The 27,041-nt window shown below is 36.1% G+C and overlaps 1 protein-coding gene across 1 annotated transcript; it reads left to right on the forward strand.

The window, feature by feature from the left end:
• Window positions 1–7,040: 7,040 nt before the first annotated feature.
• On the forward strand, window positions 7,041–26,851 carry LOC6651979 (cyclic AMP response element-binding protein A). Its single transcript, XM_002074397.4, has 6 exons — window positions 7,041–7,671; window positions 23,035–23,245; window positions 25,105–25,688; window positions 25,753–26,148; window positions 26,360–26,503; window positions 26,569–26,851. Exons 1-6 carry the CDS (start codon window positions 7,618–7,620, stop codon window positions 26,764–26,766), a joined length of 1,587 nt encoding a protein of 528 aa, XP_002074433.3. The 5' UTR covers window positions 7,041–7,617; the 3' UTR covers window positions 26,767–26,851.
• The last annotated feature ends 190 nt before the right edge of the window (window positions 26,852–27,041 follow it).

Below are 27,041 nucleotides of genomic sequence, written 5' to 3' on the forward strand. Positions count from 1 at the left end.
CAATCGCTCGCTCGCAGACTTTTTGAGTTTTCGACGAGCTAGCGACGATGCGAAAATGAGATGCGTGCTTAACTACAGAACGGCACTTTTTAAAGTGTCGACGTGGCTCTGTTGTTAGTGTGCGTGTGCTCGCTAGGCGATCGGGCGGCCGGGGTTCTTCGACTCCCAGCAGCTTGGTCGAAGTTTTTCATAATGCTCTCGCTGCGGCCGCTCTCTGGGGTTCTAGGCCAGAGCCCGGCTCTCATATCCCCCGGGGGACGAACTTGTTCGGCACCTCTTATACGTGTAACCGAGCGGCTGCCGAAGTCCTCACAAAGGCTTTTAGTTTCCCTCAGCATTTCGACACAAGCAGATCTATGTCGCTTTGTTGAGAGAACACACATGAAAAAATTGATCGCTGCTTTGTTTTCTCTATCTTTTTCTTGCATAAGATTATTTGCTGCACTCGTTTTCTTGATTCGAGGCAGAATTTGATGAAGTTTAATTTTGCGCAGTGTAAAGCAACATACGCATACAAGCAAGTGCACACATACAACTAAACTTTTTTAGCGCTCTCTTTGTGCCGGGCCCTGCTCTAAATCAGAGCCCGGCACTCATATCCCCCGGGGGACGAACACGTTCGGCACCTCGTATGCGTGTAACCGAACGGCTGCCGAAGTCCTCACAAAGGCTTTTAGTTTCCCTCAGCATTTCGACACAAGCAGATCTATGTCGCTTTGTTGAGAGAACACACATGAAAAAATTGATCGCTGCTTTGTTTTCTCTATCTTTTTCTTCCATAAGATTATTTGCTGCACTCGTTTTCTTGATTTGAGGCAGAATTTGATGAAGTTTAATTTTGCGCAGTGTAAAGCAACATACGCATACAAGCAAGTGCACACATACAACTAAACTTTTTTAGCGCTCTCTTTGTGCCGGGCCCTGTTCTAGGCTGTTCGGCTTTTGCCGAAGTTCTCTGGGGTTCCAGGCTCAGGCCATGGCAAAACGAGTGCTTTCGTAAGGTAGTCTACTCGGCTGCCTTTGACTTCGGGTTTACTAGCTCTTTTGCCAGTGCACGTTTGCTTGTCACAGCAAACGCACTCATATAATTATACAAGAGCTAGTTTGGCAGCCGAGTAGACTACCTTACACTTATTTTGCCATGGCTCAGGCTAGCGTTTGTAATCAAAAAATCTTGAGTTTGACGCATCTATGTATTCTATGGTTAGTGATATTACGGTCAAATTAAAACATCCGTTTAAAAGGGCCTTCAAATTATGAAATTCGCATGAAACATGATTGGTTAAATATGAAATATTTCAAATGAAAGTTTGGCCGGACCAGAATTATCTTGGATGGCTATCGCTTGAAGAGGGGAATCAGTTGATAGCTTGAAGTCACTTAATACAGTTTTGCAACTGATAAAAGTCATAATTAGCCATGGAAGTCTGCCCACAATAGTATCTATAGTGAATTTAACCCAATCAGTTTTTTAGGGACCAATAATTTCAATCTGTGTAGGTCCTCTTGACGCTTTCTTATCGAAGTTTTAGACTCTAAATTTTAGAGCATACATAACTCGGTACGTGTAGCCGGCTCTTTCTCGCTTAGGTCTCTCTGTTATGATATAAATCACAAGAATCTTGTGATTTGACTGCGGGAATTTTTTATACCAATATACTCATATAAATATTTCTGCTTTTTTGTTCTTATTCCTCCTTTTTGCTCTTTCTTTGAATTTTGCTTGATCATGGTAGACCATTGAGTGGACTAGAAGAATTTGCACACAAAATCTAATATATTGTCAAGCATTCTGAAATAAAAACGATAAGACAAAGACTACCAAGTCAAGCCTGGTCATTCTTTATCGTGCACCTGTAAGAAACTGAAACAAATATATATGCTTATTTATTTATGTACCTATGTTTGGTTATACATACATACATATGAATGTATGCATTGAATACACACAGGTATAAAAATACACAATATTGAAATTGTTTAAACAAGTGCAGACGTAACCAATTTTTTACTTACTTGTAAACGATAATATATTTGCTTTTAACTGACAGATGGACAATAATAACGGATGAAAATATATCAAACAAAGGGTCTCTCGAAGCACACGACGACGAATACGAGAACGCCAACGACTAGGAGAATGAATGGCAACAGGTATGGGTATGGGAATGAGGGACTCCTGTGTAGACTCAGTTGTAAAGGCGAAATGAAATGTCTGTTTACTTTCATCTAGATATAAATGACTTAAATTGTGTGTTTAATTTACCATACACATGTGTCAATTTCATTGTACAGCTTTTGGGAAAAACGACAATGTCGAGATCAATTTCACACCAAAATTCTTTATTATTTTCTTCTTCTGTTTTCTAAACAGAGGACCAATCTTACTTTGGCCGTGCCAAAGTCTGTATACCCTTGTAAATTCTTTCTTAATTTTGTCTTTTGGACGTTATAGATTTCTGTCAATAACCTGAACCTTTGTTTCTAAAAGTCATCCGATTTTGATCAAATATGGCAGAATGATACTTTATTGTGTATCGTATTAATATTATATCTATTTCGGTGATAATCACAAAAGAAACAGTAAAGTTTTAAACAAAATTATTTTTCGGTCTGCTGTTTCTATATAAGCTATACATACAATAGCTCAACTTGCTATTCATACGATAGCCCCAAATCAAACATTTTAGAATAAAAGAATGGCAAAACGAGAGGAAATTAAATTTGGATGGCCTAAATGGCTACCATTTTCTTATTGCGATCTACGGCATCCAAAGTCATATAGAAGGCTTGGGGAGCGGTTTGAGAACGCTTGTATATTTTGAGAAGTCAACCATTTGCATCGTGACACATTGAATGAATGCAGATTGACTTAGTTTTCATATTTTTTGGTGAACAGTGAGAGAGGGATATTCCTGGATATTTCAGCAGAATAATGTTGCGTTTCATACTGCACGAAAAACTATGAATATCTTTGCAAAACGAAATATTCCGATTTTGAATTGGCCGCCTCGAAACTTTGATCTCTAATGGAAAACCTTTGGACAATTCTCTCCTAGCGCAAAAACTATTTAGGCAGATTGTTTTCAACTCTGCACGTGAATGCGCAGATAATGAAGACGTTTTAAGATATTTAAAATTTATCGAATATTTTGTCAAAAAGAAAAATTCTCACTTGGATAATTATACAAATCAATTTTTTCGAAAATAAAACGTTTTGAGTTTCACAAAGAAGTTGAACGTTTCGGTTCTACTTTTTGCTTCTACTTTCCTTTTTTATGTTTCCAAGAAATACATGTACATATTTAGCTAATTATAGTCTTACATTAAACAAAAAACAATGTACAGAATAAATAAAAGTTATAAATTTACCTTATCGTTTGACTTTTCGCTACGAGAGCATTGTCTCGTAAATTTCTATTTTCGGTTTTCATACAGTGGCGGCAAAAAATTTGAGACATCAATTCTGTATGTACAAATGTAAATACATACATATGTATGTCGTCGGTTTATGAGTAGGTAAAATATATGCTAAAGAGAATATTCGCCGATAACGCCCCGCTGTGAATGGCTAATGATTTCTTTTTGTTTTTGAGGGAGTAATTCATTTCCTCAAAGCAAAGATAAGCATTTAATGTACTATTGTAGATATCGAGATCCTGTAGCGATATTATTATCAAATAGGAATTTTTGTACTCACATACATACATGCATGCATATGTGTTTTAAAAAGTATGTAAGCTTCGGCTATAATAATACCCGAATAATAATGCGGGAGCGAGAAAGAAGCTCTTAGTCTTTCTTAGTAACTAACTAAATAACTATTAATTAATTAAGTAACTAACTAAATAATATTGTTAAGTTAAGTATGTGAATAAGTCGTCTTGCCTCGGTATACGGTGCACCAAGTAGAACAAAAATTCAAAAAATTGATCAGCGTATGTACACATTATGTATAACACCAGTCTAAAAAAATATTGCTTTTGTAGCCTCCAAGATATTAGTGTTCACACGGATCGAGTCGCCTGTTGGAATAAAATATATACAAATATCTGTAATTGTTCCTTCTACATTACAACTCAAGTGAACCCTTTTTAATAATGTATTTTTTTAAAATGCAATTTTTAACACAAAATTTTTGAAAAATCGTATTTGAATAATTTTTTGGAACAGTTTTTAAAATACTTTCAAATCCTTTAAATTTTTTCTGTAAAAAAAGTGTAAAAACTCGAGATTTTGTATAGTAGTTAAATTACATTATTAACATCGGAATGTTGGGACTTAAAAATAAATGATCGATAATGATGTAACGTAATTATACGTGCAAGGAGAAAACATCAACTTGCAAGGGTATTGAATATTCGACAGAGGAAAAGTTATCACGGACTTTTAGTTTTCATTCATCTCATATCATCGAGGAAGTCATTAAAATATCACGTCAATAGTTAGCTTTGGAGCCATGACAGGCATCTAATCACTAAAACAAAAAAGAATAAAAAAGGTTTATAAAATTCTGGCATAATTCTAAATTATTGTTTATAGATTAAAAATGTTATTGCAGATAAATATTATTTGTTGTCGCTCCAGACGAACAGACCCTACTTTTATTTCTTCTTTTTCATCATATACACCGAAAAGTTGTATTTGTTTCTTTTTTTCTAGCGAACACTAAACCTAAACTCACACCCGGTTTTTTTTTTTTTTTTGATGTGATTCACAAATCAAATATTATTATACATACATAATAATAATGAAAAGAAAAATAACAAATGAAAAAAAAAGTTGTCAGTGGCGAAAAATATTTGTGCCAGAGCCAACAGATACAAATGTATCTCCCTCCCTCTCGCTATGTACGAGTTATATACTATATAACTGTAAAAACCACTTGAAGTGACGCTAGCGGCGCTGGCAGTGATCGTAGTAGCGAAGAGTGTTTGCCATGTAAGAGAATATACATATAAGAGAGCGATTTCGCGTTTTCATTCTTCTTCTTCTTGTTTTTTGGCATTTTAGGGGCGGACTTCGGGGGGCGACTACGCGATGCGGGTTCAAATGCGGCCAGCATGACGAATTATTATTACACACAAATGAAATTTCATTTATAGCACAACAACAAAACCATACACACATACTCACTCACTCACAGAAATGCACATTGCTGTTAGTTGAGGTTGTTGATCATAATTATGATGATGACGATGAAAAGATTGTGAGTCGGTATAGAGAAATTATTGTACATACATATATGTACATACATATGTACATTATTAGAAAAAGCGAGCGCCGAGAAAAATATGAAAGCTCATTGATTCTATGTCTACGACGGGATTTGGGACTTTACAGGTTAAGAAATGAATGTACATACATATGTACATACACATAAAACGACATTCATACTTACAAACGTGAAATATCTTTGTATATATGTATGTTCATACATACATGCATATTTAGTCATACCGTCATTCCCTCTTACATACCCTCGCCCATCCCTATTGCCCACATGTATATTACACAAGCATTTGTGAAAACGTTCGTTGCTGTGTCTGTTAGCTGGCTCAGCTTTAAACCGGATCTTTGGTTTGAAAGTACATTCACTTTATTCCGTCTCTTTGTCTACGAACGCGACGTCGCTGCAGTCCGGCCCCAACCCGGCACAGGCAAACAGCCTTCAAATGACAACAAGAGCCTAGCCCGACAACGGCAATGATTTCGACTTCGACTCCGACTCTGAATCCCAATCCCAACTCTAGCTGGTCGGCAGCCTAACCTGCACATGTGCATAGTTCAAATAACTTGGTCAAGTTGACAAGATCATCTGAGTACTGAGTGAAGCCAGGAGTGTTGCTAAGCGGTTGCAGGCCAAATCAAAATCTATAATGAAAAAACAGGTTAACTATTGTATGCTCAACAGCAGCAGCAGTAACAGTAGTCTCAGTCACCGAAGTCGCAGACACAGTCGCTGCTGGCCTAGCGTCGGAAGAAACTTGTTTTTCTTTTCTACGATGTCAAGCCGGCTTACGACAATCGGCAAATGTCGACGCCGCTTACATTCACTTAAAGAGCTTTAAAGAGCGTGAAAGTTAGAATTCAAGAGATGGCTTGATAGACCTTTATTTCCACCGAGTAAATCCACCAAAACAGTCCACTGAACAAATTAAAAAATTGAATTTGATTGGCTTAAGTTATTAGAAAATAACACTTCCATATGTATTATTCAACCCTCAGATCACGACTTACAACTTACATATGTATGTATGTATTATTGCGTCATCGCTCAGTTGTCTTATGGGTTATGAAGAATATTGAGCGACTTTAATTTAATTTAATTTACAAATTCTTAAATTTGTTCCTTCATGATGAACGAAAATAGAGTAAGTAAACGGTATCAATTCTTCGACAAATGTACAAAAATATTATACCTGTAACTTGCGTTCTTAGCCGCTGTTACCGGCATTGTTAACGCTCTCCCGCTCTCTCTTTTTTAGTCTCTTTTTCTTTCTATATGGGCAACGATGCTCTTTGCTATGACTTTTACGAAGCAATGGTGTGATGGAGAGAAAGAGACAGTGATACAGTCGGGGAGAGAGCAAGTGGTGCAGACGCAGAGATATTGGGAGAGCGGCGTGCTGTGAGCTGCGCTGCGACGTCGCCGTCAATTCGTTCGGTTCGTTCGCATTCACAAGAATTTCACCGACATTTAGTTTAGTACCGTTTTTGACTGCAGTCGCACTTACGGACAATATATTCTAATTGTGTGTGCTACCATATATGTATACTACATACAGTACAACACATTTATAGTATATTGTATCTATAAAATAGTTAATAATATTAACTACACATATTAAATGCTAATTATTCATGGCCGCAAGCCTGAGCCATATGGATGCGGTGTACTGTTCATAGAAAAAATTTAACAACAACAAAAACCAACAAAATCAAAAAAAAAAAAAAAAACTTAATTATATGCTCATTAAAACGTATATAAAACATTTTTTTTTGAATGGCAATCGAGTGTTTTTTTTTGTAACAAAAAGTTAATAATTCAATTAATGATAAAAACCGAAAAGAAAAAGTTAATGCTAAAGGCATGCAACAAGTTAAAACCAGCCACAAGTTGTAAACGAAGATAAACACATACAAAAGCAAATTCATACATATAACACACACACCATTGCACACCAGAGAAGACTATAACAATGTCAAGTGAAAACATTCTCTGGAAGCAACAGGTTTCCCTCCAATAAAACCCATTAAGAAGCAAAACCACAGCACACAGTCATCGCCACAGAACTCTACGCTTGAAAAACGAAGATATTGAGAAAGACAGGCGACGAGAGTGAGAGAGATTGAGAAAGCAAGAGACCCATAGAGAGCGAGAGAGAGAGAGAGAGATAGCGACGGAGAGAAAGAGAGGACACAAAAAGAGCGGCAACCCAAGCAAGGGAAATATTATAAAATTATATAAAAAATAATTAACCATATAACCAAAAAGTGGGTTATATTTGCTTCAAAACAAAACCTAATACCCCTTCCAATTTAAACTTAAACCAAGTGGAACCGACCCAAATCCATTAAGAAGATCTAGCTAAAACAGCAGCAGCCACAGCAAAAATGGAATTCTACGATGGTGACCTCAAAGATATATGGGATTCTGACTTAGATCCGGTAAGTGGTTAAAACCAGCGGCAATAAAAATGCTTCGTACCTTTTTCCTTTACACCCTATCGGCTACGTTAACCAACTATTGATACTTAAGAGTACACACACGTATATAAATACATATACATACATACATATATAAGTATATACTTACTTTTTTACAGCTTAATGTTTTGATATGGAACGGGTAGCTAACCGGGTATAGCCAGAGCGCCATATAGTAGTACTATGTAGTTGTAGCTAGTTGTGAAGTACATACATATTTAGCTAAGCGAAAGTTAAAACCCAAAAACTCTATCAAAGCACTCCGATAAGGGTATTGCATACGAATTGTTTATACTGGGCTTAGATTATTAAACGTAATCAAAACGAACACGGAGAAAGACAGAGAGAGAGAGAGAGCGAAAGAGAGAGAAAGTGCAGAGATTTGTGTGGATACATTTAAAGTTGCCCTTCTAATTCCACATTACGGCTCTATGTCCAAATTTTTCTCCAATAGACCTTCACCCAACAATTTCAACTGCCAACTATGTGCATACATATGTATGTATGTATGTATAAACATATTTATCTCTCGGGAGAGTCATAGCCAAGCTGAACTCTGTGAACTCTCCACATCAAATCCAAATGTTTGCTATAAATATATTAAGTCATATCTTCTAGGAAAATGTAATTGCATTTTAAATACAACAACATCAGCCGAAACAAAAAAACTTTAATGGCCCACATTAGGCTTATCAGGCTTCAAAGAAAAACGTGCACTTCTATGTAACGAGAATAAAGAATAGATTTGTTTGAAGGGTTTCTGGTTATTTACCTGATCAATCTGCATATTAATTAGCTTAATTTCCATACTTACTATGTGCACGCAACGAACTATGGCCACAGAAACCTGTTTCTTTTCACGAAAAAAAAACCAAAAAATTAAACAGGGCGAAAGAAATAAGCTCCTAAAAGTATTTCTGTTTTAGTTTCAGTCTCAATCTTGAAAAATCTTATCGAAATTCGCTAAAGGCTCTCCCTCAACACACCCATCAAACGCACAGAAACTCGAAAAAAACAAGAAACAAAAAGAGAGAGATATGATACTACACATACATACATACATATGTATGTATGATACGGGGAAATGTTACTGTTCAGATATTCTTTTTAGTGATTTTCTGTGTTAGAAAATATCATTTACATGGGTCTTGGTCTGAGTTTTTTTTTCTGTGTGGTGATAAGAGACTATTGCAGCCTGTTTCGAAACAGTGTCAAAACTATTATTAGTCGTTACTTGAAGAAGTTTGAACAAAACGTATTTTCTGTGTTGCGATAATTAGAGTTTTCCAAGAAATTAAAAAAGAAATTTATCATTAGCGAAAGATATTTCGCCTCCTATACAAAGCAGCATATAAAAACAAAACCCAATAGCAACACAAAATGTTTTCAATATAATGAAAATGTGGGTATGTGTGTGTGCGAGTGTGTGTATGGATGTGAATGTGTTTCTTGAGCTTCGTTTGTGGAGTAGAATGTAGAGACTCTGTGCTTATCGCTGCGGAAACAGTAATGAATACATGTCGTCCAAGTGTCTGTCCATGCGTCCGTTCCGTCCGTCTGAAGGGGAAACATCAGCAGAAGCAGCAGTAGTACCAGACTTTCAAATACAAACGGCATGAGGACACACATAGTAGAGTGTTGATAAGCACGGAGGGACGGACGGGCGGACGGATCGGTTGCCGGACGGACAGAGACTTCCTATCAACCGGTCTAAATGCAAAGTAATGACTTTTTTTGCCGTTGCACTCTCTAAGGCATGTCAGTGTCATTACTATTAGGCGATAATGCCGGCGGGAAACAGAAATAGGTCCGAAATGGCCCGGGAAAAACGCGCGTGCTGCTTTTTTCCGCCTGTAAGCAGGTCAGGCCCGTACCCGAGACTCTGCCCATACCCATTTTCGGGGCGTGCGCCCAATTACATCATAATGTTTTTGACAGATGCAATGCAGTGTGTAAGACAACTATATACATACATACATACATATATAAATATGTATACATATCTGCTCTACCAATTACACCTTACGTACAAACCATTTCAAATCGAAAATTCATTCAAACTTTTGTACATTATCATCAAATGTCCTCATCAAATGTCGCACCCATACTGTTTGGATTTTTTACTATATTGTTTTCTCATTTTAGCATTATTTTAATAATAATAAATTATCATTTTAAAGTCTCTCCACTGCATATCAAAAATCTTATCATCAGGTATTTTGTAACCAAAAGGCAAAATGGGAAGAATGGAAAAAAAACAGATAAGGCGTAGTTTTGATTAACAATGCGATTCATTTTGTACTTCAAGGGGCTAAAATATAAAGCAAACAGGGGCAAAAAAAAACAAAAAAAAAAAATAATAATAATTATGGATCCTATGGGGTTTTCACACAAACGCCAAAAATATTATATCAAAACATAACGGAAAGCCAAAAATAATGTTCAAATTAATCAGTTTTAATAGAAATCAAATTCTACTGAAATCAAAACATACATACATACACATACATAGATACATATATAGAGTTGGAAAAAGCCCCAAAACCAAATCGGGGTTTTCGAGCAGTCTTTAGAATCGTCTACCGCCGATTCGAACATATAGTGTCTGATAGTGTCACGTGCATCATAATATTTAATTCATCATTATAGAAAAAAACCCCCTTCCTTGATTAGGAGGGCCGACGATCTTCGAGTGGCTTCCTCCTATCAGCAACACATAAAGTGCAAGTGAAAAATCATCCCAAGAAGCTTGGAGTAATTGTATTATTTTACACACACACATATGTATGTATGTATCTACATATAAACGCATACTCGTTTGTATATAGCTTAAATTGATAAGATTGAGATGCAGAATTATATGGGAATTTTTGAAAAAATACCTCATGCCATTAAGTTTTAGGTACTCTGAACATTGCCTTATACTGGTCCATTATTCTTCTTGATAACAAAATTTGAATTTCTCAAAATTTTTAATTTTTCGGCACATACTGGTTTTTACACATGTGTGTGTGTGTGTATACAGAATTACCAAAAATGTATGTACATACATATATACATTTATTATTTTTTGTTCATTATTAAAATGATAAGAATAACAGTTTATAGCACATGGAAACAGAATAAATAGCTAATTAAGCGGATTTGGAACTTAGTTAATCTAATAAATTCTAAATATGTATATGCACATACATATACATATGTATAATAATATATGTAATTACAATATTTAGATTACTAAGTAGTAGAAATTCCAAGAAGGGGTTAATTCAAATGAATCTGTAGTTTAATCAAGTGTTAGACCCCATATTTAACCTACTACCACTACTTTGTAATGGTAAACTCTTCAAAACGATTACCTTGGATTGGACAAAGGTCCAAGAAGAAACTTATAGTCGCCTTCACAAAAGAATGCTGACCCAAGTCGAATCTGACCACGTTTGACTTTCTTCAAGTAAAAAAAAATTACCGAAAAAAAGGGGGCCGGGGCTAACTTTGGAGGTGCCGAAGATTGTATACCCTTGCAAGTTTTGCTTACACTTTGTTAACTCAACAGGCGTCAAAACGGAAACTATGCCATTTTATTGGCAGAAATTTGTATAGAAGTTTACATCCGAAATTTTAAAGCTGCAAATGCTCTAGAAATAGTTCTCGTTAATCCAGACGGACATACAAACGGATATGACTGATCATGAACCAAATGCTTTCATATTTTCTGTGATCGGAGATGATTACTTCATTGCGGTGCACATTTCCGAAGAAAATTAATATACCCTTTTTGAGAGGGTAGAGAGAAAGAATAAAATAAAATAATAAATAAGAGAAAAAAGAGTTTCAGCTCAAGAAGAAAATTGCAGCATTAACAAATAAAAAAGTAATGGAAGTTAAAATGTCAGCAAGTTTTTTGTAGTTTTTTTTTTTTGTTATTTGGTGTATTATTTTGATGCTTTTTGTTTTTTTGTTTTTGAAATCAACTTTTGCTTATATAGGCAAAACATGGTAATAAAGTTGACTATTTTAGAATCTTCTCTATGTGGCTAAGTAAAAACCATTTATAATGAAATTAACAAGTTCTTTGTAGAACCCCAATTTGACACCCTTTTGAGTTTCTGCTGCTTTATGGCCTGAATTAAATGTGCATTTGAGGTTAAGTTGAACATTTTCTAACGGCTTAATGCAAGGCCCGCTAGACACGAAATATTAAGAGACCAAGAAACGTGCTTGGCAACAGTAAAACGGCTTGGTAAGACAAACGTCAGACGACAGTTGCTTAGCATATGCAGAGGTATTTGTATGTACATATGTACATACATACATACATACATATGTATGTATGTATTTGAATAACTAGTTCGAGGCACACGATATTGATACTTCCAATATGGTCTATAAGATTGACTCTCTGTGCGATTGTATCAGTGTGACTGTATACACATACATACATATGTATGTATGTATGTATGTATTTGTTAACTTTGACATTTCCAAACGTTATAGTGCAGTATAGAAAACAGGTTAAACTCCACGATTTGCAAAATTTAGCTCCAAATCCGAACGTCACAATTTTCAAACATATGGCAGAAATAAAAGCGCGCATAATTTAATTTGTGCAAGCAACACTACCAATACGCACACTCACGCGAACACTGACACGACCGCTGTACATACATACATACATACATATGTATGCATGTAAGCCTATTTGTATTCCCCATTCATATAACCAACGTCCATTCATGCGAATTTTTCGTACACACACTGCGCAATGCAGGATGCGCGGTGGTCACTACTACTACTACTATCCTAGAGCTTTGCTCTCTTTCGCCTGCTCTTTCATTGCTCTTAAGGCTAAGATACACACGTACCGTACAGAGTCCCAGTTGGACAGCTGTTTCAGTTTTAGTTCTCCTCTTTTATTTTTGACGTCAATGTCACAGCATTGTGGATAGCGATTTCGTAAATTATTCATAGACTTGCATTAAATTTACAATATGTTACAACCAGGAGGTCGATAACGATGGATATAAGAGAGAGAGAAAGAGAGGGACAGTAAAAGAAAGTAAAAGAAAGAGAGAGAGAGAGAGATGTGAATGGGGATTGGGCGAATCTCGTAGAAGAAGCAGCAGCATATTGTTTTTGATCAATATTAAGCGTTAATGAAGTGTTATACGATAAGTGTAACAGCAGGCAACAGTTGGTTGGCTTATTAAAGAAAAGAAGACATACTACTCCCCAAGTACAGAGTGTATAGAGTGGATGGGAGTGGGATTTAAACATTTTAATCATTAAGAATGGCAAACTTGACCTTAAATGAAATATTAAAGACCTCAAGTCCAAGCAGACTTGACATTTTTCACTCATTATCATTTCTATAGAAACCTTGAAAGTGGATCCATTATGTCTAGTTTTCGATAACTCAAGTCAAAGACATACATACATACGTGTATCTATGTATGTTCATATATAAATAAATTGGTTATACAGAACAAATATGTACATATGTATGCATATGTATATTGTTTGCCGATCTACATATGTTTGTATGTTTGTACATACAGTCTACATAACGCATATTATGTGAAGTTTTCATCTGCGTTTTTCAAGATTTGTGAAAGGCATAACAAATTATCTGTGCAAATTCAGTTAGCTTGAAGGCACCCACTATGAGGCAAATCAACATCTTAGCTAAGAGGTAACTTGGTGGGTGCCACCAACAACCAACAAGCCAACTATCATCACCGCAAACTTGTTATAAAGTGGGAGTTTTTTGGCCCACTTGGAGGATTTACTTTCTCGAAAAGTTTCCGTTTTGTTTTTGCAAATTTGTTTTTTTCTTTGTTGTTTTTTTTTTTTTTGCGCCAGACTATGTCAGAGCTTACGTACTTTCCTCTTTCATTTCATTTTTATTTCATTTTCTTCTGTGTCGTGTGTTGTGGTCTTTGTGTTGATGTTCCGAGACATATGCTTTTGATAAGCCAAAGCCCGGACGCACGCCCCCGCTTCTCCTGTTTGGCTTGCTTTGCTATTTTTATATATATTAGGTTTAATTTAGAACTAAACAAAAAAAATACTGCAAAACACGTCATTGGGTGTTGGTAACAGCTCCCCATGGCTCCATAGCTCAACAGTTGGTTACGAAAATGTTTATGGAGATGAAGATGGTAAACGCATTTATAGTCACTTTTAGCATAACACTATAAAAGCCACGTGCTTCGACAGACCGCCCACACCACCTAATGAATAATAATGTCTAATTCTTTCATAAAAGGTTATTATTGTACACAGTAAGAGCCGGTTCGTATACGAAAATCTGATTTATCCTTTAAATATTAAAAGTCCATAAAGTGTTTTACGTTTTGAAATAATGTCTGTTTAATTACAGTTAACTAACTAACTAAAAGTTTTTATACCCTTGCAAAAAGTTTGGTCAGAAGAAATAGACGGAAAAAAATATAAAATATATATTATCTTGATCAGCACGACGAGACGACTTCAAATAGCCATGTCCGTCCGTCTGACCGTCCGTCCGTCCGTCTGGATCAGCGCTAACTAACTAATAGTTTTTATAACCTTGCAAAAAGGGTATATTAAGTTTGGTCAGAAGTGTGCAACGCATAGAAGGAAAACCAGAGGGCCGGGGCTAACTTCGACCGCGTCAAAGTTTGTATACCCTTGCAACTTTTTTAGTAACTTTTTCCTTACCTCTAGCCATAAAAGTGGAAATAACGAAGATATTGATTAAAGTCACTGTTTTCCACCGATCGTTATGGGAGCTATATGATACAGTTACCCGATATTTATCAAATTAGGCACAGTCATTAACAGATACACTCCTCATCACTTGAATAGGACAGCCTGTACGGTCATTGTATTTTTGCGAAGAACTCAAAAGCGAAATGATAAAATAACGGTTTTCTTGCAAGTTGTCTTTTAGCAGTTATTCACGTCTATCAGAACGCAACAGAAACCTCTGGAAAAGAGCCGTTATATTTTTTTTTTGCTTTGTGTTGGAATTCGTATGAAATTGAGTAAATTTTTTCTGTCACTTGAATAGAACATGCATTTAGTTTGATCGTTTATTTTGCCGAGTGATCATACAAATTTTGTTAAAGGAGGTTTTTTTGCTATTTTCGAGTATTGGCTTTAAAATAAAAACAAAATGGGTCGAGGAAAGTCCTTAACTGATGAGGAAAAAGGAAAAATAAAGGCGTACAAGGACTCTGGACTATCAATTGCAAAAATAGCCAAAAATATCAATAGAAGTCGACATGTCATTTCAAATTTTTTAAGTAATGTGTCTGGCTATGGAAATAATATGAAAGGCCGCACTCATAGTGTGTTACCAATGCTGAGAGACGACTAATATTAAGAAAAGCGTCCAATTCTCATGACTCTGTGGCTAAAATTCGTGAAAAATGTGACGTTAATGCTAGTATATCCACTGTCCATCGTGTGATTTCGAAGGGTCAACATTTAAAGAGACTTAAAATTAAGAAGAAGCCTCCTCTCAACATGGCAAGAAAAGCGCAACGACTCAGTTTTTGTCGCGAGCATGTGGCCTGGACCACACAGTGGCGCAACGTGGTGTTCTCGGACGAAAAAAAATTCAATTTAGAAGGTCCAGACGGGTATAGTTATTATTTCCATGATATACGCAAAGAACCTCATCATTTGGACCGTCTTCATAGCAGAGCTGGAGGTGTGATGGTGTGGGGGGCCATTTCGTACTATGGCACCTTTAAACTTAAATTTTTGTCATCAACAATGAATGCATTGTGCTACAAGGAAATTTTAGTAGAGGCCTTTAGTTGGGCCTCTCCCATGGACGTATCAGCAAGATAATGCGCCAATACATACAGCTCGGCTTGTAAAATCGTTCATAAAGAGCCAAAATGTGGACCTCCTAAGCTGGCCGCCCTACTCACCCGATTTAAATATAATCGAAAATGTGTGGGGATGGCTGACACGGGAGATTTATAGTTCAGGAAAACAATATTCAAGTGTTTCAGAATTAATAAAAGCAATTGAAATGGCTTGGGATTCCATTTCTTTGAATTATTTGGCCAGTTTGTATGAATCTCTTCCAAACAGGATGATTGAAGTCTTGGAACAGAAAGGTGGCTCGACACATTATTAAATCTTTTTTTTTTACTTTCTTATTTTCTATTTTTGTATGTTAACGAAGTTATGCATATGTTAAAACATTGAAACGAATTAAACATGTATTTTTGTTAAGGTGTCCTATTCAAGTGACATACAATTTGACTGCCATAATTTGATGAAGTTTGAGAAAACCATTTTTGTTATAAACTATAGCAGTATCATGAAGTTCTTCATTTGTTTAAAACATAAGTATTAAATAATCTTTAATTTAAAAAAAAAATGGATCGCTAGCTTTATTGGTTGGGGAGTAGTGTGTCATGGAAAACATACGTTGGAGGTGTCCTATTCAAGTGATGAGGAGTGTATATTAAACTAACCAATGTTTAAGTTGAAAGCATTCGCTTCAAAAGTAACGAAGTTATTGACAAAAGTCACTGTTTTCGAAAGATTGTTCCTATAGAAGCTATATGATATAGTTACCCGATCGTGATCAAATTTAGCAGAATCGTTTATATGTGGAATACACTCTCTAATAATTTCATGGCAATTACTCAGAAAACAACGAAGTTATTGAGAAAAGTCACTGTTAGTGACTTTGCCGTTTGTATGGGAGCTATATGATATAGTGGTCCGATCCGGCTGAACCGAGTATATATAAGCCTACATGCAAAATTTCAGCTCTGTAGCTCTTACGGTCTAAGAGGAGCTCGCGTCGATCCAGACGGACGGACGGACATGTCTATTTGAACTCGTCTCGTCGTGCTGATTAAGAATATATATACTTTATATGGTCGGAGATGCTTCCTTCTATGCGTTGCACACTTCTGACCAAAATTAATATACCCTTTTTGCAAGGGTATAAAAATATAAAATATATATTATCTTGATCAGCACGACGAGACGACTTCAAATAGACATGTCCGTCCGTCCGTCTGGATCAACCCAAACTTTTCCTAGACCGTTAGAGCTACATGTAGGCAATTTTGCATGTAGGCTTGTATATACTCGGTTCAGCCGGATCGGACTACTATATTATATAGCTCCCATACAAACGGCAAAGTCACGAACAGTGACTTTTCTCAATAACTTCGTCATTTTCTGAGCTACTGTCGTGAATATTAATATTGGTGAGTTTATTACACTTATGTATAAACGACTATGCCAAAATTTATCATGTTATAATATATATAATATATCTGTTAATGACTGTTCCGAGTTTGATAAAAATCGGGTAACTATATCATATAGCTACCATAGGAACGATCGATGGTAAACAGTGACTTTGATCAATAACTTCGTTATTTCCTATGTAGGCCGTTCTTTCGCAAACATTATCCTTTTTAGATAAAACGTTTTTCCGCTTTGATGGCTAAAGATAAGGAAACAGTTATCAAAAAAGTTGCAAGGGTATAGAAACTTTGACGCGGTCGAAGTTAGCCCCCGGCCCTCTGGTTTTTGTTTCATCATATTAATTTTAAGACGTCCCTTCGTAAAAAATATCTAAAATTTACATATGTATGTACATTTTCAATGTTAACGGAGAGCGTCGTCGGTTTCGTTGTGACATTAGGCCATCAACCTCTCAATACATTGATCAAATAGTTTAATAATGAAAATATGTATTTGTGTTCAGGTGTTGAGGGGGAGATTCAACCATTATTGGAGAGGTCTTCCATTTAACGCTATCGAATCATTATCGAAAGAGTTAAAGCTAAAGTATTTTCTAGACTAATTTCAAAATTATTTAAATGGATGTATCGTTTGGGCATACGTAATGTTGAAATATCTTATATCACAATCGTTTCTCTTTCTCGTAAAGTGTCTGTGTGTGTGTTTGCTAAATGAGCCATTACATTCTTGGCCCGATCGGCCACTTTCTTTCCAAGGCGCAAACACACATAGAGATACAAATATTCATAGGTTCATATTTTGGATAAGCCCATATACATTTACCACGCCAATTTTGAGAGTTGCCAGGCAAAAATTTTTAAACCAAAGCCACACCAATCAAGCCAAAAGGCGTAGTACTTTTTCGAAGTTAAAAGGCTTTTCTTCTTCTTTTTCCTCTACGTTTTTGGTTGTTTTTTTTTAATGTGGGAGCACCTTTCACTTTGCCACACAACCAACTGATGCAGCTTGGGCACAAATTGAGGAGATATAAAGAGACTTGAAACTAAAAATGCTGTGCACAACACAAAAGAAAACGATACATACATAATGATCTTCAAACATACTAACACATACATAGCTGCATTATATACAAATACATACATACATCCATATATATGTACGTATGTATGTATGTAGGTATATAAATAAATGTGAAAGGTTTTCGCTTGCTGCAGCAACATTATTTAATCAATCCAATTTGTGGAGCAAGCGAAAAAACAAAATCGAAAAACTGTATATACATACATATGTACATATGTATGTAGATAAAAAATTAAAAAATTGGGAAAAAGGAGAGACAGAGAAAGAAAGAAAGACGCGGCAAAGAAGTAGTGATGGGGATAGGAGGAGACAGAGGGAGAAACTATAACCAGTTTAATTATTTTTTTTTTAATGAAATTTGGCTTTTTTTGGCCTTTTGTTTTTTTTAGTTTTTTGTTTGTTGGCCTGGAAAAAATTTGAATAAAATTGTATAATGGCCCAAAGTTGGTCGTATGTGAATGTCGATAGATAATAAATACATTTGTACATATGCATGTAAAGGTATATAAATACATATGTATGTCTTGAGATAAACAGAGAATGTCTCGTAGGTTGTGGTTGTGCTTGAATGAATTTCCAAATAAAGGTTACGAAAGCAAAGTGGAGAGAAAAGTTCTCACGTGATTAACCTGCACACACACTGCCACACACAGACACATAAAATGATGCAAGAGAACAGGTTCAACTTACTATTTAGATGAGTTGATAGTTATTACCAAAAAGAAAAGCATTTGACAGGAACGACCAAACGATTGCCCGGCTCAATCGGTTTTCGAGCAGTTAGTTAAGCGGTTTTTTCGGGTTGAAGTGTCTTCATTCCACTTGAGAGGCCACCCTTAGCCAAAAAACCACCTGAAACCTGCCACACAGCGCCGGTCCAAAGAGTTAACTTTGATTTGTGTGCTCCTCCACGATCCATCATCGACAACCACGACAACAGCAACAACAACAACAACAACCACAACAACAACTACCAGAAGTAGCTAAATGCCAGAGGCGCATTTTTTTTGCTTGTCTTCTCTTGGCTTTCTTTCTTTCTTTCATTTTTCTCTTTCTTTTTTCATTGTGCTTGTCCACAAAATAAATACATTCATGTGTATTTGTATGTGTCAGTGTTTGTGCGAGTGTGTCTGTTGCCCGTTTTGGTAGCATTTTTCAAGAATTGCTAATTCTCAACAATTCCAAAGTTCATTGAACCCATCATAAACATCCACACATACATTGAAATGTATGGATGTATGTGTGTGTGTACATGTATGTATCTACGTACGAAACAACAACAACAACACGCGGCACGCACACAATTGTAGACATTTTTATTGACGTTTCTCTGGTGCTGTGCTGTGGTTCCTTCTCCCCGCTACCCGCTCCGGGGCCACATTGCCTACTGAAGCTTTTGCCGATTCGAATTCTTTGCCCAAGCCATTCCGTCCCGTTTTGAAAGATGTACACACATACATGCATACAAATGTATGTATGCATGCATGTACATGGGGCTAAAAGGCGGAGAAAGCACTTGTGTATTTGTGTTTTAGTGCAGTGGACCAATAACAACCGCAAGTTGCATCTTCATAGCATAGTCAGAGCCGTCGACACGATCAATGCGTATTACTGAATATATAACTTGGAGTGCAATTTGTAGTCATATTTACATCCATACATAAAGCTGCGAACCCAAAAATAGCAAGAGTAGTAGATTATAGCTAAGTATACCTTTTCACAACTAATTTTGAAAAAAAAAACAAATATTCAATTCAAGAGATTGGAAAAAGTATGCAGAAAATGAGCTATTAAGTTTCCACCAAGAATTTCTTTGGGCTAGTTTTCGAATAACCAGCCCATTCTTTATTTAATATTGCGAGTTCTCCTTTTCTATACGTTTAATTTCTAGCGACATATTAGGCTGACATGGATGCCAGATATTTTGGGATTCAAAATTTCGCTAACACGTAAAAATTAAGATCCTTAGTCCTACTATAAACGGAACGAAGTACTTTTGCGGATTTCTTGAAAATAGAGTACATAATACTTATTAAACTTGCGTAAAAGTTAATGTCATTTTCCGTTTTACTTGATTCTTGATTCTTGAATTTTGTATATGTCTGATAGTTTTGGACGTATTTTGGCTAATCAAGTAGTAATTTTCAACTAGTTTTACCCTCGCAATATCAGAATTCCGTAAATAGTTTACTTATCAAGACACGATCGGCTTGTAGACGACTTTGAGATGAGTACAAATACTTTTCGATTTGGCCTCCAAAATGCAACAACGGGGACATTTGTCGCTGCACAGTGGTAGGATTCGTTAAAGTGACTGGCAAAAATCTGTAACTGATAAACAAACTTAAAATATATTTGAAGAATATCACAACTTAACATAACAGAACAAACTACCTTTTTTTATACCATGCACTCATAGGGTGAAATGGTATATTAAAGTCGCCATAATGTATGTAAGAGGCAGACCCTATAAAGTATTTATATTCTTGATCAGCATCAAAAGCCGAGACGATCTAGCTATGTCCGTCCGTTCGTCCGTCCCTCCGTATGAACACCTAGATTTTGGAGACTATAAGAGCTAGAGCCACCAAATTCGGTATGTAGATTCGTGTAGAGTGTACAGTTATCGAGTTTATTTCAAATTTTTGCCATTTTATGACTAACAAAATCCGATCTACCAAATTAGATTAAAATCGTAATATAAGGGTGATCGAGATAGCATTTGCTATGATCATACTATACATTTGGTCTTCGAAATTTAAAATATATGTTTTACTTGGTCCATAGTGCATATACCAAAGTCGGCGAGACGACTTACGACTTCATTGAAATTATTGTCGATTGCTTTAAAATAAATTGAATTACTTAACGTATTCCCTAGAAAAGTATTTTTTTTTGAGTTATGTAATGTCAACATAGCGGATAAACATAGAAGGAAGTGGCGAAAAGTATTATTTTAAAGATTATTGGACCAAAATATATCATATATGCAGCTCTCATAGGAACGATCGGTCTTTTGTCATGCAATGGTAAATGTCACCGCAATTTTAATGGCGGTGTCGCCTGTTTTGTCCCTAGGGACAAGGGCTATGTCTCTAAAGAAATCTCAGCGACACGTACTGAATAGTATTTATACATAGTATGTATGTATAAATGTAAAGGGTAAGCTTTTAAGAAGACTGGCCGGGCCCGACTAGCCGGCACAGGAACACACACATACAAAAGACTGTGAATACTAACAAAATTCGACGTTCCCTTTTTTTATGGCCAAAACTGGATTTCATAGTAGCATTAGGCCTGGCTTGGAGCTTAGAAATGTAAATTTCTGCACAAGCGGCACGAATAAGCGAAGAATTTTACATTCAAATGGTTTTCGTGGCTGGTTAAGTGTAATTACATGCACTTTTTATCATTCAAATCCATATACACATATGTATGTATGTATGTTGCATACACACACAAACATACATACATATTAAATATACATATGTATAAAAATTTGTATGTGCGAAACCTGTCGCAGAACGTCGGCTTTTAAAATGGGTCAACAATTTATTGCCGTAGATATGCGTTAACTTTACAGCAATTAAGTGAATTCAATGAAAAAAAATCTGGCACATTTGGGGATTACATCATCATCATCATCCAGACGAAATATATTCTGGATATTTATATTTGTTTTGTCGCTTTTGTTTTTTTGTTTGTTGTTGTTGTTGCTTTGGCGACATACCGAAAACTTGTCCCCGAACAGTCCGAAATTATGACAAAAGTTAGAGAAACCGAGTTGGAGACAATTTGATACGAAACCCATCCCAACTCATTATACACTATCAGTGTATATGTAATAACTCTTCAAGGTTACTATAGTATGTTTAAAAAAGAGTGCTTTTAAGTTGATTTTATTATCATAAGAAGCATTCAAATACCGCAATCTTGATTAGGCAGATGACAGATCGGCCAATCTACTTATCCACATGTGTATATATATATGTATATATATAAGCCATATATATATATATATATATATATATATATTTGACAGTGAAAGAATAACTTACCATCACCTACAAACATATATACATACATACATACATACACATAACTCAATTAATTAAAGTTAAAAATTTGATTCTCAAATCAGAGTCACTTGAACTATTTATAACAAAATTATGACTTAACAGAAAAATGATAAAGGTGATTTGAGGTTTATGCCCGGGAGCGGGCCATGGTGATGATGGGACGGGGTAGGGGAATTTGTTGAACAATTTCAAGGGTACCGCGGAGAGTTGTTGTTGTCGTCGTTTGATAAGATTGACAAGAGCAATATATACAATATATACTATCATACAAAATAAAAATACATATATACAATACATACAAGTACATATATATGTATTAATATTATGTATGTATGTATATATGCATGTAGGGATGGATGGATGTAGATATGTACATATGTATATCCTCATATTATCCGATGCGATTTTCTGTTTCTAACCGTGGTTTAAAATTAATTCTCTGGACTATCTGGCGTGGCTCGTGCATCAGTTTCGTGTCATAGGTTGTATAAACCTACTCATACACATATGTATGTATGTATATGTATGTACATATATAGTTAAAATAAAATGAAGTAAGTGGTAACGCCGACTTTCGCATACCATGCAACCAAGTAAAAAAAACTATTCTAGATTAAAAACGAAAAATTACAGATAGACCGATCAACAACCGGCAGAGAGTTTGATAGTCTTAAAGGCGCGAATTGACTCGTCCTTCTGTCTGTTATATTCCATACATAGACTTTAATATACCATCTCACCTTATGGATGCATGGTATAAATATATACACATATTTATATATGTACCTACTTGTGCTTTTGTTTCTAAAAACGAATTATATTGTCTACTATCTCTGAGTGGTACAACTCACACGACTATCATTATTTAATTACCTAGCGTTTGCTTTTTGATTCTTATTCTTTTTTTATTCCTATTTCTTTTAATGCTCAGGAATCCTTAAAAATCAGCAGCGATCATGAAATGCACGACTGGTTTTTGGATCGAGATGTCAAAGATCCTACCGTTATACTTAACGATAAGCTTATTTCGGATGCACTGCTCAATGGTACGCTGCCAATTAAAACTGAGCATTCCTATAGCCTAAATAGCGATGGCGATTCCCTGCCAAATTCACCGAAAAGCCTACAGGCCAAAATTGAGGGTAAGTGTCAAATAAGTTCAAGTTTACTTATACCTTAACTTACATATGTCTGCATACACTGCTAGCCACTTAAATAAGAACACTAGTCGATATTGTGGAGGGAGTTTCTTCATTACAAGTGACTGTTTGCTTATATTTTTATTCGCTGGCAGTGTTTGTAGAAAAATATTTTTTCCATTGCTCCCTCATACTTATCAGTACTCGAACTGTGCCTATTACGTAACCCAAACCGTTCATCATTACTCATAAGGCCTTAGCAGGCATTTAATTAGAAAAAATGATCCTTTAACGCTGAAAAGTTCGGTCGGTTAGCTATGATTGCCTGTTGAAAGCCCTAAAGGGAGGCTGGGTTACTTCGTGCTTTATATAGACCCTGAAAGGCAGCCATAGTGTAAAGTACAGTAGATAAATGCAAGCAAGCAAGAAACTCGTTTAGTGAACTTCAATGGAGTTGAATTTTCTCCGGCCGTATGTATGCTTTTAGTTAAGTTTTATTGAGAACTCCGTTGCCACAACGAATTGCAAATTCGTGTCAAAAACAAGGGAATTCGAAATGACGTCCGTTTTAATATTTGGATTAGAGATCATCAACCCCCACCCCAATGGACAGTAGGCAAGGGTAATTGGGTATAACACGATGTGATATGTATTTGCTTTAAAAGCCCCAAAATGTGAATGCAAATACAGGTGATAGTTGTTAACTCCACTAATTATTTGGGCCATGTACATACAAATATGTACGTACACACTCGTATTTCAAAACAACTCCACGATGACAAGAACTAAAGTCTATATTTTACTCAACGCGGTTCTGTTTTGTTTTATTTCATTTTTTTTTTATTATATTTAGTATCGCTGTAGCATTTAGCAATTTAACGCAGTACTCGTGCATGAAGTTTTGTACTTTGATGCGATATCAGTTGTAGGAGTTGTCGTTGTCGTTGCCGTTGTCGTTGTCGTTGTAGTTGTTTTTGTTCAGGTACTGTATATAATTACTGTTCTATAGGTGTGGGGGAGAAGACTAAGTCTGTGTTTTTATTATTTGTAATTTTATGGAAACAGTACAACAACTGTGTAAATAAAATTAAAAAAAAAGAAAAAAATTTTAAGTGAGCTGAAAATACAGAAAGAACTGAAACTGAACTGAACTGAAATGAAATAAAAAGAATTAAAGACAGTAGCTAAAACAGAAACAAAACTGAAAAAACATTAATATCAAATGCAAACACAAGTGCAGAGCAAAAAGTATGACGCTGGAGCTGGAAAGTGTTTCGAATGTTTAAGTATATGTTTGCATAGTTACAAAATAGATTTTAGTTATTTTATTTATTGTATATTATACACTGAATATGGGTGCCAACAAAAAGAAACAAATGAAAGTAGATCAAAGTACTTTATATTTAGTATGGTTAATATCACTAAAACAAATGTCAAAACTATTCAATCAGTCCAAATGAACTCTGATCTTTTGAAGGCTGTCTTACTCCAAAAGGTAAAGTACATATAAATAATTTTCTCGATTGTTTTTGTTATTTCAAAAATGTACTCATGCGAGGTTCTAGACATACATGTATGTATGTATGTACAAAGATCGTAAAATAAAAACAACAAAAATGCTAACTACAGTTGTTCTTAAAACAAAACACAATAAAAACGGTGTATGTGGGTTAGACTAAATAATATTTGTTTGAAAAATATTTGCAATTAAATTGGTTTATTTAAACTATCGTGCATAGATCAAGAAAACAACAAAACTTATTTCTTAAATCGATATCAGGCTTTAAGTACAGTAACTCTCGCAAGGACTATGTACAATTACATGTGTATTAAACGATGGCCAATCTGTTAAATATTTGCAGACATGGATGATGAATGCTATCCCGTCATTTCGCTGAAGACGGCCACTAGCATGCGTGCGACCATCGATCCCAAATGCTTAACACTTCACCCGCCCGCTACAAACTTGAGCATAAGCAGCAGTGCAACTATGATGAGTCATGCCAGCGCCAATCCCGCACTAAACGCTTCCGTTGTCAGCGATCTAGCCGCTCTTACCCGTGCCGGCACAGTCCAGACACAGCACCAACAGCAACACCAGCAGCAGCAGCAACCACACTTGCAGCCTCATGCAAACAGTTCCTGTTCCAACTCCTCAACCTCCAGTGTAGAGGTGTCAACTACTCTGGATCATTTTCAACTACCTCAGCACTTGGATGCAATGTATGATAATGATTGCAGCTCATCCGTCTCATCGGCCCGCGAGGGCAGTACGTCTCCAGATATCTGCTCTGACATAGAGATCGATGAATCGGCTATCAAAGATGAGCCCATGTCCCCCGATTCTAGCTGCCCCGCCAGTCCCAACTCACAGATCAGCAATGGTCCACAGCAGCAGCTGAGTCTAAATCTACCCAATCTGCAAACAGAGCTGCTCTTCGAACAGGTACTTTGCTTTATTTGACTGAGTTTGACCAAAAATTTTATTTGCAACTTTGAATCTCTTTCAGCATGGTGGTCTTCTTTTAGCGACTACCAGCAATAACCTAATCAAATCACAGCATCGTGGAGATCTGCTCATGCCCAAAATGGAAATAAAGGCGGAAAAGCAAAATCCTAGTAGCCGCAGCAACAGCTTTCCGTTGACCCCGCCTTCATCTTTGCCCAGCGATGATTCCGAAGGCAATTTATCCCCGGAACATCTCTTTTCACCACTATCGCCCAATTCATCTGGTTCCATTATGGCACAACCACAAGCGAATGGCGAGTCGTCCTCATCAGCCATTGTGCGACGAGCTGCCGCCGGAGGAACAGGCATTACTCGCTCCGGTAGCAGTGGCTCTGGTTCAAGTGCGAACACAACCACAAGGCAACCTATACACACACCGCTAATTAGCTCACAACCGGTAAGTTTAACCACAGAGATCCGGATCGATTGAATTTACAAATGGAATACAGACAAAACATTATGGTATTTCTTTTTTTTAACTTGTGGAAGAATTACGTACATACATATGTACATATGTAGATCTTTTATAAAATGATGCTGCATTGCAAGAGTCGTCTAAACTGAGATAACGTTTTATCAACGATTTTTAAATATTTGTTTATTTACAGAAGGGTTCAACTGGAACTCTGCTCCTTACGGAGGAGGAGAAACGCACTCTCATAGCTGAAGGCTATCCTATACCACAAAAGCTACCACTAACCAAAGCTGAAGAGAAGTCGCTCAAGAAGATTCGTCGTAAAATTAAAAACAAAGTTAGTTTTTAACCTCATAAATATGATTCTTAGACATGCATAACGCTATACTTTTGTAACTTCAGATATCCGCTCAGGAAAGTCGTCGCAAGAAGAAAGAGTATATGGATCAACTGGAGCGACGAGTGGAAATACTTGTGTCCGAGAATTACGACTACAAGAAGCGTCTCGAGTCACTGGAGGAGACCAATGCCAATCTACTTAGTCAACTGCACAAATTGCAGGCCCTAGTTGGCAAGCACAATAATGTGAAAAAGTCCTAAGAGTCCATCAATGTTTGCCTGCCCGCCTGCCCGAGAGATATTTTATTTTTGTTTTTCTAAGAATTTACTATACTATTATTATTATATGATTATTACTTATGACTATTATTATAATTCGTACTATAACTATTATTATTATTACATATATATAACATTTTTTTTTTTTGCTTTTGGTTAGCACAAAGTGGTAAACATATCCCTTTCCTTCATCATCCACAAGATACATATTGCATACTTGCATACATACCGATATATGTGCCTATAATATGTATGCT

The sequence above is a fragment of the Drosophila willistoni genome (assembly GCF_018902025.1).
Source record: "Drosophila willistoni isolate 14030-0811.24 chromosome XR unlocalized genomic scaffold, UCI_dwil_1.1 Seg106, whole genome shotgun sequence".
NCBI lineage: Eukaryota > Metazoa > Arthropoda > Insecta > Diptera > Drosophilidae > Drosophila > Drosophila willistoni.

Bases quoted from the DNA above. Each gene is read 5' to 3' on its own strand.
- LOC6651979 (XM_002074397.4), top strand. From the start codon at position 7,618: ATGGAATTCTACGATGGTGACCTCAAAGATATATGGGATTCTGACTTA. The intron at 23,246-25,104 runs GTAAGTGTCAAA...AAATATTTGCAG, and splicing joins CCTACAGGCCAAAATTGAGG to ACATGGATGATGAATGCTAT. The intron at 26,149-26,359 runs GTAAGTTTAACC...GTTTATTTACAG, and splicing joins CGCTAATTAGCTCACAACCG to AAGGGTTCAACTGGAACTCT.